Below are 14844 nucleotides of genomic sequence, written 5' to 3'. Positions count from 1 at the left end.
GTTTTAAAAATGTATAATTATAAGTATGACAAAAGTAAAAAAAAGTATATTTATTATGTATTTGTCATTCAGATGATTTTACATTGTGTTTATTCTCTAAGCAATTGATAACCTTAAATTGAAAAGTTTTTTTTTATTCATGATTATATAATATATAAATATTTGTTTGAACTATTGTCCAATATATGAAAAATATACAAACATTGAAATTCAATGTTTTTTGTACAAATCTAGAACACTGTACGTGATTATAGAATGACTAAAATTTAACCATAGAACTTATAAAATATTTTTAAGAAAAATAGACTTATTTATAAGGATATTTTGTATTACTAACACAAAGAAAATTTTGATCTATAAATGGGGTTACTTATTATTAACTTTGGTATTGATATAATTTAACTGTTTCCATATTGCATATAACTCCATAACTTAGAACACTGAATAGAAAATAATATTTAGATAATTTGATTTTACTAACATATTTTGTTATTGGTATATACCTTTATAAAATATTTGAGTTATAAAACATATTATCAATACATTTATATAATGAGAACATAGATAATAACTACTAAACTACATACTATTGTATATAAGTTAATTTATTTTCACGATTGTTATCTTCTTTCTAATATTCTAAAAAATTATTGAAAAAAAAATATATATAAATAAATAGGCCACTTGACCATACATACTATCATAACATTAAATTAATCTTAACAACTATGTCCAAACCAGCTATTTCACCTCTTAAGAGGGCTATGAATTTATGCATTAAAAGACATGAATTAAAAATGTCCAAGTAAACAAAACAATTTCAATTATGAACATTTAAAACATTGGAAGGTAATAAGTAATAAACTAAATGCAAAAAATATTAGATATGTTTACCAATTTAAGTATTATACTAAAGACTAAACCCTAAGTAAATTAACGATCAAATCCCAAAAATTGTACATAGATGTTTGTTTAGATCCCTTATATTATAAGAAAACACATCACAACTTGATATTCCTACCACACCACTTAGGAACAAAATTATTCTAAAAATATTTTTTATAAAAAAATAATGAAAGGGAATAATACAAATGTATTTAAATAACAAGGTATAAAATCTCTAAAAAATGTATAAATTAGCTATTCTTAATAAAGACAATGAATGTAATTAATAATAAGTTGAATAAATGATAAATCATGCTAAATGATTATGAAAATTAGTAAATAAAAAGAAATGTTTAAAAAAATACAAAAAACAGTGGTTAATCTTCTTCATCTTCATCATTTCCAAATTCTAACATTTTGTTTATTTTATTTGAAGCTGTTTTGAAATCAATTGATTGTTTTTTATTTTGTTTTTTGTTGAATTTAATTTCATCTTCAAGTGTAATTTTGGGAGCTTTGACTCTTTTTAAAGCTTTGGCCTCAATTGATTTACTCAGTGGAGTTGGTGGTTCACTAATGGCTAGAGATTTAGCTGTTGAATTCCATTGATAACTGAACAATGGAGGCGTCACACTCCTGGATTGATCATTACCTGACACTACACTTAATTTGCCCGGAGATGCCATAACATTATAATCACTTACATTACCATAATCAGCATGGTCTACACAACCAAAAAGGTCCACTTCTGTCGATGAGCTGTTTGGGCAATGCACTTGTTTTGTTTTAGATTTATCTTCTTCCAACTTTTTATGTACAACACTATTCAAACCTTTATCACATTTTTTCGTCTTGGATCTGATTGTACTTATGCTTTTGTTTTTGCTTTTATTGAGTGAAATTTCTGAAGCTGATATTTTTTTTTTTTTAATTTCTTTAACGATGCTTACATGTTTTGTAGCAGTTTTATTTTTAGGTACTTGTGGTGTTGTTTGTTTTATGGCTTTAACATTTTCTTTAGATTTGGAAAGTAAACTTGTTTTAAGTTTAGATTTGTCTGCACTATTATTGGTAGAGTTTATGGTAGTTTTTATTTTAGATTGTTGCTTGGTATCGTTTTTTGTCACAGATAAGTTTTCTAGTGTATTATTTTTTGATTTTTTACCACTGCTACTATAACTGTTTTCATTACTATTTTTTGTGTTATTTATTGAGGTTTGGTTGGTATGTTTTGTACTGTTATTACTTATCAATGTTTTTTCAGGTATTTTTGGCTTCAAAAATAGGTTTGTCTGTAATTTTAAAATAATGGAATGATTAGTGAATAAAACTATTAAAAATGTGTTAGACAAATAGTAGTTGTTTTGACTAGAAATAATTAAATAGGGATTTATAAGATAAGATTTATTTACCCAAATATCAATAATATATTTGAAACACTCAGTTGAGAGATGGCCACAGAAGAATACATAGCTCAAATCTTAGTACTCAAGTACTAATGTCTATAATAACCCTTGTCTAAGAGGTTTCATATTTTTTGTCAAGTAAAATAAAAATTAATGACATATAATGATAATTTGGTGCTAATTCGGTATGCACTCTACCGGTTTTTGTGTTCTACACTCGCTCTACCTTCGGTATGCGGATATTGGACTGCAATTACTGTATAATGTGCGTTATCTGCCTCGGTTTTATATAATATGTTGGGTATTTCAACTGTTAATAATAACGATTATCTCTAAATTCTAATGATCTTTTGGTACCTTAAATTTGAATGAATATAAAATAAATCTCAGTCAAAACGACGTATAACGACTGTAGATCATACAGACTCAGACACTAGTCTATAAAGAATCATTAATAAAATATAAAATAACCGACTCTGTCACTTGTCTGTAAGCAGTTATCAATAAAGTAATATAAAAAAATATAAATATAACAACTAAGACACTTTTCAGTAGAGCGCACACCAAAACAGAAACTTGTTGGTAGAGCGCATACCGAATCAGCACCAATAATTTTAAATATTATATTATAACTGTATTTAATATGAATTTTTAAAAACTTTGTCTGACTTTACAGTCTATTAAAAAATGGTATATTGTTTAAACCATACCCAAACCTAATTTTAAAACGACTGAAATGGCTTTTGTCAAAATGGTTCTCGCCCATACAATTATATTCATTCTTACATATTCAACAGGTTACAACCATCAGTTTTGTGCCTTACATTTTTTATACACTATTGAACTATTATTTTCAATTGGGGTGATATTTATAATCTTTAAAAATTTTGTTTTTAGAAAATGTAAAATAATTATGTGCATGCTTTTGATTAACATAATGTAATATTAATTGTTGTTTCTTAAACCTTAAGCTTAACTTAAAATTGATAAGGTACCTTTATATCACAACGTAAAGATGCACTAAGAAATGGATTTTCAAAATTGCATTTTAAAAAGATACTCACACAATGTTTTTGAAATTCAAGATGATAGATGCAAATTAAAAATTAAAAAAATGTTGTTGTACATTAAAATATATTTTTTTTAACATCAATGTTTGTTTGTTCAATCTGTTACATAATATATTTGATTTTGCCAATAATTGACAGGAATAAGATTTTGAGTTAATGACAACAAGATATCCTGCAAGTAGCATTAGAGGAATACATAAGCAGTACACATATAACTAGTGGAACCATACATTATTAAAGCATTATTATACATTTTATTTAGTTATAAAAACTAGTTAAATGTGGCGGGGACTCATGATTAATTCAGCAAAAATGTAAAAAGATTAACACTGCAGTAACCATTTATGTTGTTATGCTGTTGATATTACAGACACTTAATTGATGTATGTTATATAAATGTATTTGTATAATTATACCTGTTCTTTTGACTGAGATTGTCTTTTTTTGTTTATTTGGATAGAATCGTTAATATTATTCAGCTTTGGCCGTTTGTTTGGATTATTGCTTAGATTCTGACTTATCTTCTTTCTCAAAATTTGACTTGGAGTTTCAAACATAGTGGGTTGTTTTTTGGGTTTTTTTGGTGTGGATGCTAGTAACAATGGTGTATGTTCACAGAATTTACGATGTTTAATTTTTTTATGTTCAGTTTCTCCATATTCTGACAATTTTCTTTTTATATTTGTATTGTGATTTGCAAGAGTAATATTTTTACTATAAGTTGTTCCTTTTCTGGTCATACTTGCATCAAGATTCACAGCAGGTTTTATTGATCTACCAATTGGACCTGCGGGGGAACTTATTGAAAAATCAAACATTTGTTTTGTTTTATTTTCAACCCCAGTTAGTTGTTTCACAATTTTTCTCCATGTCCGTGGAATGCCATTGTTAGATAAGCATGTTTGATATAGTTCGTTAGGTGATCCACCAATGATATTGCCAACCAAACGATATAGTCCATTTTTGGTTTTGACTAAGCTATTTTCTTTTCTGCCTTCTAAAATGCCAGCATCATGACGCTTTTCTACAACTGTCTGCTTATCTTCACCCAACAAATTTCCTAAAATACAAATAATTTTGGTTAAATTATATTAAGAAATTATAAATACATCAAATAAAATAATATATTAAATTACCAGTTAGAATTAAAACATATTTTGAAATATTTGATTGTTCAGATGATTTGATTAGTTTCATATTTAAAGACCACATGGATAAGAATTTTTCAACATTTTCTAATACACTTAATTGATTATTATGATGTTGACTTGCATTACTCTTTTGTGCGGTTTCATTTTTATTTTCTGTTAATCCAACAATAATTTTGAATCCAACACCTTCAAGAAGTGATTCTATTGAATTATTATCATCATTTATGTTTTCATTTTTATGCGATTCAGATATTGAATTATTCTCTTCAAATGTTACATCAGAATATGTATTACGTGCAGTTGGTTGATTTATTGATAAAGATGTAGATTGTTGAGGAATTTTATGAGTATCATCTTTTTCAACAGTTACATTATTATTTTGGCTTACTTTAATAACTGTGGAACTTGTAGAAGGTGACTCATGAGATATACAATTTGACTGTTCAATACGAGATAATACCACTCTAGGTTGAATACAATCTGGTGGTTTAAATGGATTTGAATGTTCGATAGGTTCAATGGAATGAAAATTGTTTTCTGGTAACCTCAATGCACTATGGTCGTTAGAGCTAACCATAGACATAGTTGTTGGTGGTCTATAATTAAAACTTGTAGATGGCCTGTAATTGAAACTTGCTGATGGCCTAGAGTAAAGTGGAGCAATATGTGATGAATTGGCAATCCGAGAGACATTAGAACCAGTACGATGCCCATCAATTATAATACGTTTTACACGTTTTAAAAACATATTAAATTCAATATCAAATTTACGATAAGGATGCACCTTCAAAAAATCATTCAATATACTGTGAAGTGCAATAGTTTTCTCCTCTATAATGTCTTGAAAAAGCAATGCTTCTGATTGAGAGGGATAAATTGGAGGTGCCATAGGCATTTTAAATGTTGAATCAGTTGAACTTGTTTGGTTGTTCATCTTGAATTGGTATAACTAAAAAATTAAAATTAAAAACGGTTAAACAAGTTAAATTAATCAAAAATAAAATATATATACTGTATAAACTATATGTATAGACATTTGGGGATTATCTGTTAATTTTTAATTCGATTAATTTAAGAAAATAAATTTAGTCAAAAATCGGTTTTGTTTAAAATTTACTGTTTTCCTAAATAGTGTTATTTTTCTAAATTATTTAGAAAACTACTGTAGATTTGAATGTTGACTTCTTAAAAGTACTAATAAGATTTACTTTCCTACCAGAAAAGATATTAAAGTTGAAAATCAGTGTTTTTATACTAACAAAAAAAAAAAAAAAAATATATCACTATAAAATTATTACATTCATCACTCCATTTAGAATCTATAATGGCTATGATAAATTTCTTTATATATAAGTTATTCTGGGGTTATTCTTACAGTAATTGAAAAATATCAAAAATAAGCACTTACCTATATAATCACAATTTTTTTTATAGATTTATCTTCAAATGTTAAAGAAATTGTTATTCAATTTCTTTATAAACCTACTTAATCACTAGGTTAAGGAAAAATATCCTATACAGCAGTTTACAAAGAAGAAAACAGAAACACAAAACAAGTTTCAGCGACGGACGACTGCAAAAAAGTTAAACGTAAAAACTAAAAACGCGGGATACCGAACAATGAACCGATATTGGTATTTGGTGTAAGTTGAATAAGTGGATAACTGGATAATAAAAAAAAAAAAAAATATGAAATATAAATATGTGATGAAATTTCAAAAATTCAAATTACCTGCAAAACATAACATTCACTAATCAGTCGTTACAAAATGGGGCGAAAACAATGTAGGAAAGAGCCGAACCAATATATGGCAACACGCAGCGTAAGCGCAGTGCGACCAACCGGCCGGCAGTGTTTTGGATGTCGTTGCGGTGATACCGTTTAAATACGTTACCGTTTGAAAAGTAATTTAACCATAGATAACAATGCATAATATTTCTGCGTAGTACCTATTTTTACATTAAACGCAGACATATATTATGGTCAGAGGATTTTCCACTTCGGTCAACGCTATAATTGAACAGTAGGTATATTATCTACGGATTTCTTGGATTTCATCAAACCTAACCCGAATTCGCCATATTTATTATTTTATTCTATGGTGCGATCACAATAATTCATTAATAATCAATATTCAATATAACAATCAATTATCAATTCATTTCTCAAAATCTCAATCAAACATTATCACGACCGAGTCTAACACATACTACCGCGCTGAATGTTTATACTGGCATTTCCTATACTTGATAGCATTTTCAAAATATTTCAATTATTTTGAAGTTTTTTAGAGACATTTTCAATTTTCAATTTTAGATTCTGAGCGGAGCGATGAATGTATTGATTTTTGATTTTACCATGATGTGTGTGTGTTTTTTTTTGTCTGTCATCACGTTTTGGCGCAGTAAAAGTGCTTCGATTTTTGACTTCAGTACCTCGTTCGATCAGAAAGTGACTAGTAGTTTGGGGGGTCCAAAAGTGAAAAATTCTTAATACTTTTCTGAATAATCGAGCAAAACAAACTAAAATTTAAAGGGAATTTTTACGCACGCTCATTTTTCGACAAAATCGATTTTGGTTTTTGATGTAACTTTAAAACTAATGGCCATAGATACATGAAATTTTCACCGAATGTTTATATAAGTATATTCTATCCACCATGCAATTTTCAAAAATTTTCGACTTAAGTTGAATTATTCATAGGCATTTGAAATTTTCGAACATTATTAGTTTTTTTAAACTAATATAGATAAAAATTTATTTGTTAGGCAGAAAAGCTTGAAAATTTAATACAAGGCTCTTAACATATTGTTACAATAGTAGTTGAAAAATAAAAGAAATTTATAGTCACAATTTTTTTTATAAGCATTCAAAGTTTGAATTTTGTCAAAATACGTAAAAATTACGGCAATGTTCAAATTATCTTAGATAGAAATTCATAAAAGTTTTTCTTTTTAATTCTAAGATTTGAAAATTTTTAAAAATCTATAATATATCCTAGACAGATAAACCGTTTTCGCTCAGAATCGTTTTTCGTATACAATGATATAATATCATTGGATTCAAATTTAATTCCATCCATTACAGTTACCCACTTGTAACCTACTGTACAGCAGAGCGACATCCACGACTTACCCCCATTTTTTTAGTTTTGTATACTATAAATGTCGATAAAATTTAAGTAGGTACCCTTAATTACTTTCTTAATTATTTCAACTTATTCAATTACTTTCTTGTATTCACTATAATAGTCAGTGTAGTATTTTATACAGTGAAACCTCTAAATACTGAACAGTACTCTCGGTCGCTTAAATTTCGTCCGCTATTAAGAGGCAAATACAGTAAGTTCACACTTCACCGTTCCCAAAATTCCGTCTGTTATTTGGAAGTTGAGAGGAGTCCGTTAAAAGAGGTTTTACTGCATTCATAACTTATAAATAGTATAAGAATAAGTAAGGTCATAAGGATGTCATGGTCCAATGAGTAGGTAGGTAAATAAGCTTTATTAGTAAAAACCAAATAAAATTATGTATCAAAGTTAACGAACGTTTGAAACATAATCAGATGATATGTAACAATATATCAATAAAATATTTTTCACGATATTAAAATTCATACCTATTGTTAATTTTTTATTACTACCACTTTAGTTGTAAAATAAAACACTCAGACACTCTATGATATAATGAATGCCCATTAGACCATATAACTGTATCAATTAAATTTATATTTTATTGATGTTATTATATATTTATATTTTTTGATCATACATAATATTATACCCAGTTTAAACAAAATATGACAAAATTGAACCAGTTCCAACATTTAAAAGGATCTAATAAAAGCAAGTCACCTCAAAGTCAAGTTGTATAAATTTTTATTTAACTTCTGAAAACAAATAAACATAGAAGAATTAACAGGGTATTTTTGTCTTAAATTATTTATATTATGTATAAAAGAATTTTTGGTGGTCACACAATAGAAAAAAAATTACATACATTTTTTTGATAGGGAGGGTTTGGTTTTTATAATTCGCTAAATATAATAATTAATAATTTTACTTTTTATCCATATAGTCTTTATACGAATAAATTAACAGTCTTATAATAAAAGATTAGTGATATTATAATGATAGGAAAAAAATTGTGATTGACATCATTTTTTTTTCTATTTTGTATTTGTTACAACTGCAGATAACACGTGCAATAATATTACTAAAGATGGAAATGGATAACAAATTCAAATAAATAATGTGGAAAAAATATATAATTAATGAGCGTTAATTATTCCTGCACAATAAGCAATAGTTTTGTTTTATAATAGAAATAAAACAAGGACAATATTTTAATCTTCCCAAAATAAAGATTGAACAGTAAAAATGATCTATTAATTTTTTTTTATATAATAATTAAAATCTAGTAGCTATGATAATAATGTAATTCAAATTGAGTGAATATTGTTAACAAGTTTTTTCAATCAATAATATTTAATTAATTTAAACTATAAAGAAAAAAAATTAAGACAAATGTTTAAATTTGCAGGACCTAAATATAAAATTCATTTTATCGTAGATATATTAATATAATGGTTTTATTTAAATATTATAATATATACAAAATAGTATTAATAAAGAAATATTTATAAATATTAATGTATGTATATAGTATAAATAATAAAGATATACCTATACTAAATTAATTATATGTATTTTTTTGGTTTTTAGATTTGACAAAATTAATGGCAAAATATTTAGCATAATACATAGGCTAATGTGACGCATCACATTTTACTGCACATTGCAATTGATACGTAATATAATGATAATGTGATATATGTCAAAAATATCTTTGATTTATATTGAGGTAAAAAATTAAATGGGAAAATTAATATAATTATTAGTTAATAATAATAAATATAATATACTCATTAATTAAACGATATTTTGACATTATGAAAAGAGTGTACAGTAAAATGAAGAGATCGTATAGCAAAAGATATTATGCTTTAGATATTTATAAAACAAGCGATGCACAAGTATAGTCCAATAGATACCTGACCATTCTTATTTTAAACTGAGGTTTAAGATTTGAAATAACCATACAAAAAAAGAAACAAAATAATAACAAAAACAGCAAATTAAAATCATAGAAATATAAGACAATAATTTACAAAAAAAAAAAAGAAAATTATATTATATATATATTATTTATATTGACATAGTTGTCCCCAGGAACTTTTTTTTAAGGTGCCAAATATTTTAATTAAAAATGTATCATTGAAATGAATATGATAAATTATTACAATAATTGTAGTAGTTGTTGAATTGAATAAACTGTAGACTGTAGTAAGGAGATAACAGTACATAGATCCTGGTATAGCTAGGTAATCTGAAATCTTAAAATAGAAGGAAATTTTTTTTAATTTCAATTAGATAATTTAATAATTATATATTTTTTAAGAAGATGAAATATTAATTAAATGATTCACCTAAACATATGGCAATCATGAATGAGTGGTATTTGGTAATGGTTGTTCCGATGATGTTGGTTTCTGAGTGGTTGATGGAGTTGGCGATTTCTCTTCTGTTACAGGTGTCACTGCAGGTGTAGTTGATGATGTAGCTATGTTAGATGGCGAGCACTGGTTAGATGGTGGTGTGTCTTTGCGTGGAGGCATTCTTTCATTAATTGCATCAAGACCTTTTGCCTCAGCAAAAGAAGTAATTTTATGGTTAGGCGAGAAACCTTGTAGTGCTAAAATATTAGTAAAACATAGATAAATCAAGACAAATGCCTAGTTGATTTTAGATATGGTTATTAAAAATATGTATATTATACAAAAAAATCTTTTACCATTTTTTAACGACGTCTTGCCACCAGATAGTGCTCCGAGAGGGAGAGCACCAGTTGGAGTCAATCCCTTTAGCTGCAATACACTCTCACTTTCTTCCCTAAAGGTACATTGAAATTATAGGTTTTATCATTGATTTTATATTATACAAATTAATGTAGATACCTATTAAAAACCGTTATAGAATATTTTTACCTCAAAACCGAGAAGACTCTTGCCATTTTTCCAATTGCTCTTATTTTATTTCTGATAACTTCTTTTCTCAAATTGGCTGCATTAACTGTTGAAAAAAAAATATTTATCTTAATATAAATAAAACAAATTAAAAAGAAGGGTTAAAAAACACAAAACAAAATAAAAATTATAAAATTAAATATTGAAAAATAAAATATTTTTAAAAACCAATGCTAGGTATCTAAGAAACGTCGAAAACTGTCCAAAAAAATGTCCTGAGAAAATCTGATTTTAAGATGTATTTGGATATCTAATAAGTACCTAATAAAAAGATATAAAATTGTTTACAATTATTCTTTATAAAATGTGAACAACAAGAACATAAAAATTGAAAACAGTTTAATAATCATAATTCATAATAATCTATGGATTTTAAAAATAAACAAAATGTTTCAATATTCATAAGATAGGGGGATATGGAAAACAATTTTTAATTTAATAGCGTACCTACCTATTTTTCTGGTGTATTTATTTTTTTTAACCCGAATTTCTAGTAAAAACTATTGATAATAATCATACAAAATTTAAAAAAATATATTAAGAAGTTTATAATATTGTCTATAATTGATAATAGTGAAAAAATATTCTGATTCGATTGTGAACACATTTTTTCATACTTAATACAATACGATATTTTTTAAATACCTACATTAAAAAGTTTTAAGTCTCCTTGGAAGCTTATAAAAATCTATACTGAAATCCATTAAAACGTATTAATTAATTTATCTAAGTATCAGGACTTTTTTCTGTTCATAAATTATATTATAACTTATAACACCACATTACATAGGTAGACTGTACACTTGTCACAACAGGATCACATAACAATATAAAAATATACTCTCCTATAAATATAGGATACCTAAATTGAAAATATTAGATAGGTAGGTATAATATAAAAACCAGAATACGATGTACATGCAGGTGAAGAATATCTATTACAGGCGTTTGTTCAGCAATATGTCAGATCAGGTTCAGGATACGAAATGTAGACTGCATTTTTAAATGATATTTTCTTATACTAAATTATGATTATAATATAATTTAATGAAAGAGTTGCCGTTTTCTTTTTATAGGCTACGAATGTTGGAAAAACAAATGAAAACACATTTGTTAAAAATTCAATCATTTTTAATAGCTAAAAATAATGGTACCAAAACGTCTCACAAGATAAAATGTGTTTGTGAGTATGTGTCGTGTGTGTGCATAATTTATAATTTATCTTCATGATGTATTTGGTACCCTTTAATTTATAGCTAACGAAGTAAATTCATCACATCAACATGCTGTATCTATAAAAGTAGGTACCTAGGTACAGTTATATTGTTTCTTCGCATAATATTATGTAAAAGCTTTGACATACAGCACTAATAAAATACTGCAATGCATGTATGTATGCATATAGCCTAGCCACTTAGGTGGTTATTTAAAAAGATATACATAACACGACGAGCACAATACATGCCAATATATATACAATATAAGTGGAAAATAAAAAAGCGAGATATCGTCGTATACTTACCAAATGTAAAGACGTGAAAAAACAAGTGAAATATATGCAATGTTGTCATAATAATATTTTTGATGTGCCGTCAAACAAGTCCGTATGTCCGCATCAAATAAAATTGTACATCAAAACGAAAACAGAAAAAAAAAAATTAAAATTATAATAATTGTAAATCAAATTACCAACGAGTGTGTGTTTAGGGTGGCTGGCGGGGAGTTGAAGTTATGGTATAAAGAAAGGCTTTGTGGAAATACACAAAATATATTTTAATATTAAAAATAACGCAACTCTACCCTCGTAAGTAGTTACCTAATCAATAAATATATTATATAATATTATTATAGGTATTATATGATGCATCTATATATTTATTGTACAGCAATATGAAATTAATTGGCGAAAAATTAAATAGGTAGATATTGTAATAATTAGAGATAGAATTTTTACGACATTCATTTATTTTCTATAAGTTCTATACCTACAGTAATAACAACTAATTTATTTTCATTGATTATAAACCCTTATACAAGTAGAGTAATTAATTACCTACCTATATAATTTTTATTTTACATTTTTCTTTCTTTATGTTTTGAATGTAAATTTTATGCATTAAGCTAAATTTCATAGGAATATTAATTAATCAAAAATCGTCACATTCTCTTATTTGAAGATATAGATTTGTTTTTAAATGTATTTATTTAATGTATTACCTTCTTTATTACAAGCAAAATTAATGTACCTATATCAAAAAAAAAAAAAAAAAAAAATTGAAGTAATATTTTTTTGCCTCATTAAATTTAATCATTTAAATGTTTTTGGTATTTTGGTCGTTATTTTATGTCATAAAAATTCTTTCTCTAATAAATGTAATCATATAATATAAAAACAACAAAAATACTTCTATATTACATACGACGTTTAACAACTTACAAAGTTACAACTGTATATTTTGTTAAATAGAGTATGCTAACAACAGTCGTAGTTATTGCAGGTTAGTATATCCTGCACTACTTTTCTCAGTGAGGTTTTATTTTGGTGTTTGGAATATAAAGTATAAATGTAAAAGTATATGTTAATACGACTTATATAAGTCTAAAATTTTCAATATTCTTATTTTAGGCAAGTTTTTAAATATTTGATGTATAAATGATTTCGAAATATTCCAAAGAAATTATTTATAATTTAAGGAGGTGGGTTAATTTTGTGCTTACTAAATTTATCCACGAGCAAGCCTATTAATTGTTATATTATAATATTCAAGTACATGGACAAATGGCAATGTTTTTCTTCATAACGTGATAGTATTTGGTAGGTTATATTGCTTATATATTATAGGTAACGGCGTAATGCGTGTGTTAGTCACAGCTATACATTTCTAATAAATTACGATAAAACGTGTCCATATGGCAGAAATTATTCAACAAAAGTCTACTTCAAATAAAAAAATAAAAACTGAAACTATACATTTTTAGATTCTGAACGAAGTGATTTTACTTCAACGTAATTGATCGATAATAATCGGTAAACTAGTAAATATAATAGTACCTATACATATTATAACATATGAATACTGCGTAAGCTCAAGAACCGTTTTATAAGATGAAATCACGTATTATTATGTTTATCCAACAATACGTAGGTCAATATGTACCTACATTATATTAATATTTTGTATTTTTGTTTGTTTGCTTGGTGTGATCAATCATCGACATTAATAAATCGTTCAGTTGAATGAATAATTTATTTAAAATTTAATTTCGTTTAATTAAAAATACTTTACCTGCAACCTACAATGAAACGATAACGTAACATTATATAAATATTATATAGGGCTTATATAATAAATATATGCATTTCTTAAGCTAAAAACGAGTGCAATTTTCCAGGCCTAAAATAACAATCTTATGGTTTGTTATTTAAAAGTGTATGTATATTACTTTTTTAAACAAGTTTTCCGATGTATAATATTATCATACTGGTGTAATGCCAAACGAATAGATGAGTGAAGTGTGTATAGGTAATAATATGCAAAACTATTAATAATCATAATTTATTTGTATAGCTCGTGTTCATCGGACAAGTCGAATGTCGATTTATATACAATATTATAGTGCCGTTACCTCCAGTATTGAAAAGTATTTCGGTACCGAAAAGTGTAATATAAATATACATGTAATAAACGTCAGTGAAATAAATAACTAAATACGCGTTATTGTGTCAGTATATGTGTCTGTATATTATATTATATACTTAGATTTAAACGACATCGGAGTGGGTCGGAGATTTGAAATTATAGTTCTACGGGTATAAATTGGTATAACAACTTTGGTTTTTGACAAATTTCTAAACAAACGTAAATACTTTTTTAATTTAATTTTAATTATTAGATAAAATAAAATTCTATAGGAAACCTAAATAGTAGGTGGTGATGTCGGAGATGGGGACTATGTATATTGTAACAGCTTTACTTATTTTTAAACGAAGCGATCGGTCATAAAATATGACGTAAAATGTTTATGAAGGTATCTATAGCAGGTAGGAGGATATATGTTAGGTGTTTTATTACATCCGCAGTTCTGCAAGCTTGACTGATCCTTTTTCAGGATGTTAATCGATTCAAGGGAAATACCACAGAAGAATAAATATTTCCTACGTTTTTAGAATCAAAAACGCGTAATGTCTATTCAGAATAATTGCATGTATGCGAGTATAATATAATTTATTATATTATATAGATGTA

General features: G+C 26.3%; 2 protein-coding genes across 4 annotated transcripts in view; both read right to left on the bottom strand.

Moving 5' to 3' along the window:
* Nucleotides 1-587: 587 nt before the first annotated feature.
* Nucleotides 588-6279, bottom strand: LOC149055930 (uncharacterized). The gene is made up of 4 exons (XM_089227545.1): nt 5921-6279; nt 4498-5461; nt 3778-4421; nt 588-2177 (listed from the first exon to the last, which is right to left on the bottom strand). Exons 2-4 carry the CDS (start codon nt 5444-5446, stop codon nt 1263-1265), a joined length of 2508 nt encoding a protein of 835 aa, XP_089083671.1. The 5' UTR covers nt 5447-5461; nt 5921-6279; the 3' UTR covers nt 588-1262.
* Nucleotides 6280-8367: 2088 nt separating this feature from the next.
* Nucleotides 8368-14844, bottom strand: part of LOC107163721 (serine/threonine-protein phosphatase 2B catalytic subunit 3-like) — a 61695-nt gene continuing 55218 nt past the window's right edge. For 2 of the 3 annotated variants that reach the window (XM_089225619.1, XM_089225621.1), the window contains 4 exons: nt 10559-10634; nt 10366-10463; nt 10001-10266; nt 8368-9907 (listed from right to left, as the gene is read on the bottom strand). In XM_089225619.1, coding sequence (XP_089081745.1) covers nt 10016-10266; nt 10366-10463; nt 10559-10634 — 425 coding nt within the window. In that variant the 3' untranslated portion in view covers nt 8368-9907; nt 10001-10015. Of the gene's footprint in view, nt 9908-10000; nt 10267-10365; nt 10464-10558; nt 10644-14844 lie in introns of all 3 variants that reach the window. The other variant, XM_089225620.1, reaches the window with a different exon arrangement.

This window comes from Diuraphis noxia, unplaced genomic scaffold (genome assembly GCF_037042655.1).
Source record: "Diuraphis noxia isolate RWA-SAM2 unplaced genomic scaffold, SU_Dnox_SAM2 contig0004, whole genome shotgun sequence".
NCBI lineage: Eukaryota > Metazoa > Arthropoda > Insecta > Hemiptera > Aphididae > Diuraphis > Diuraphis noxia.
The sequence above is the reverse complement of the archived record's forward strand: the minus strand, read 5'-3'. Positions and strand labels throughout refer to the sequence as shown.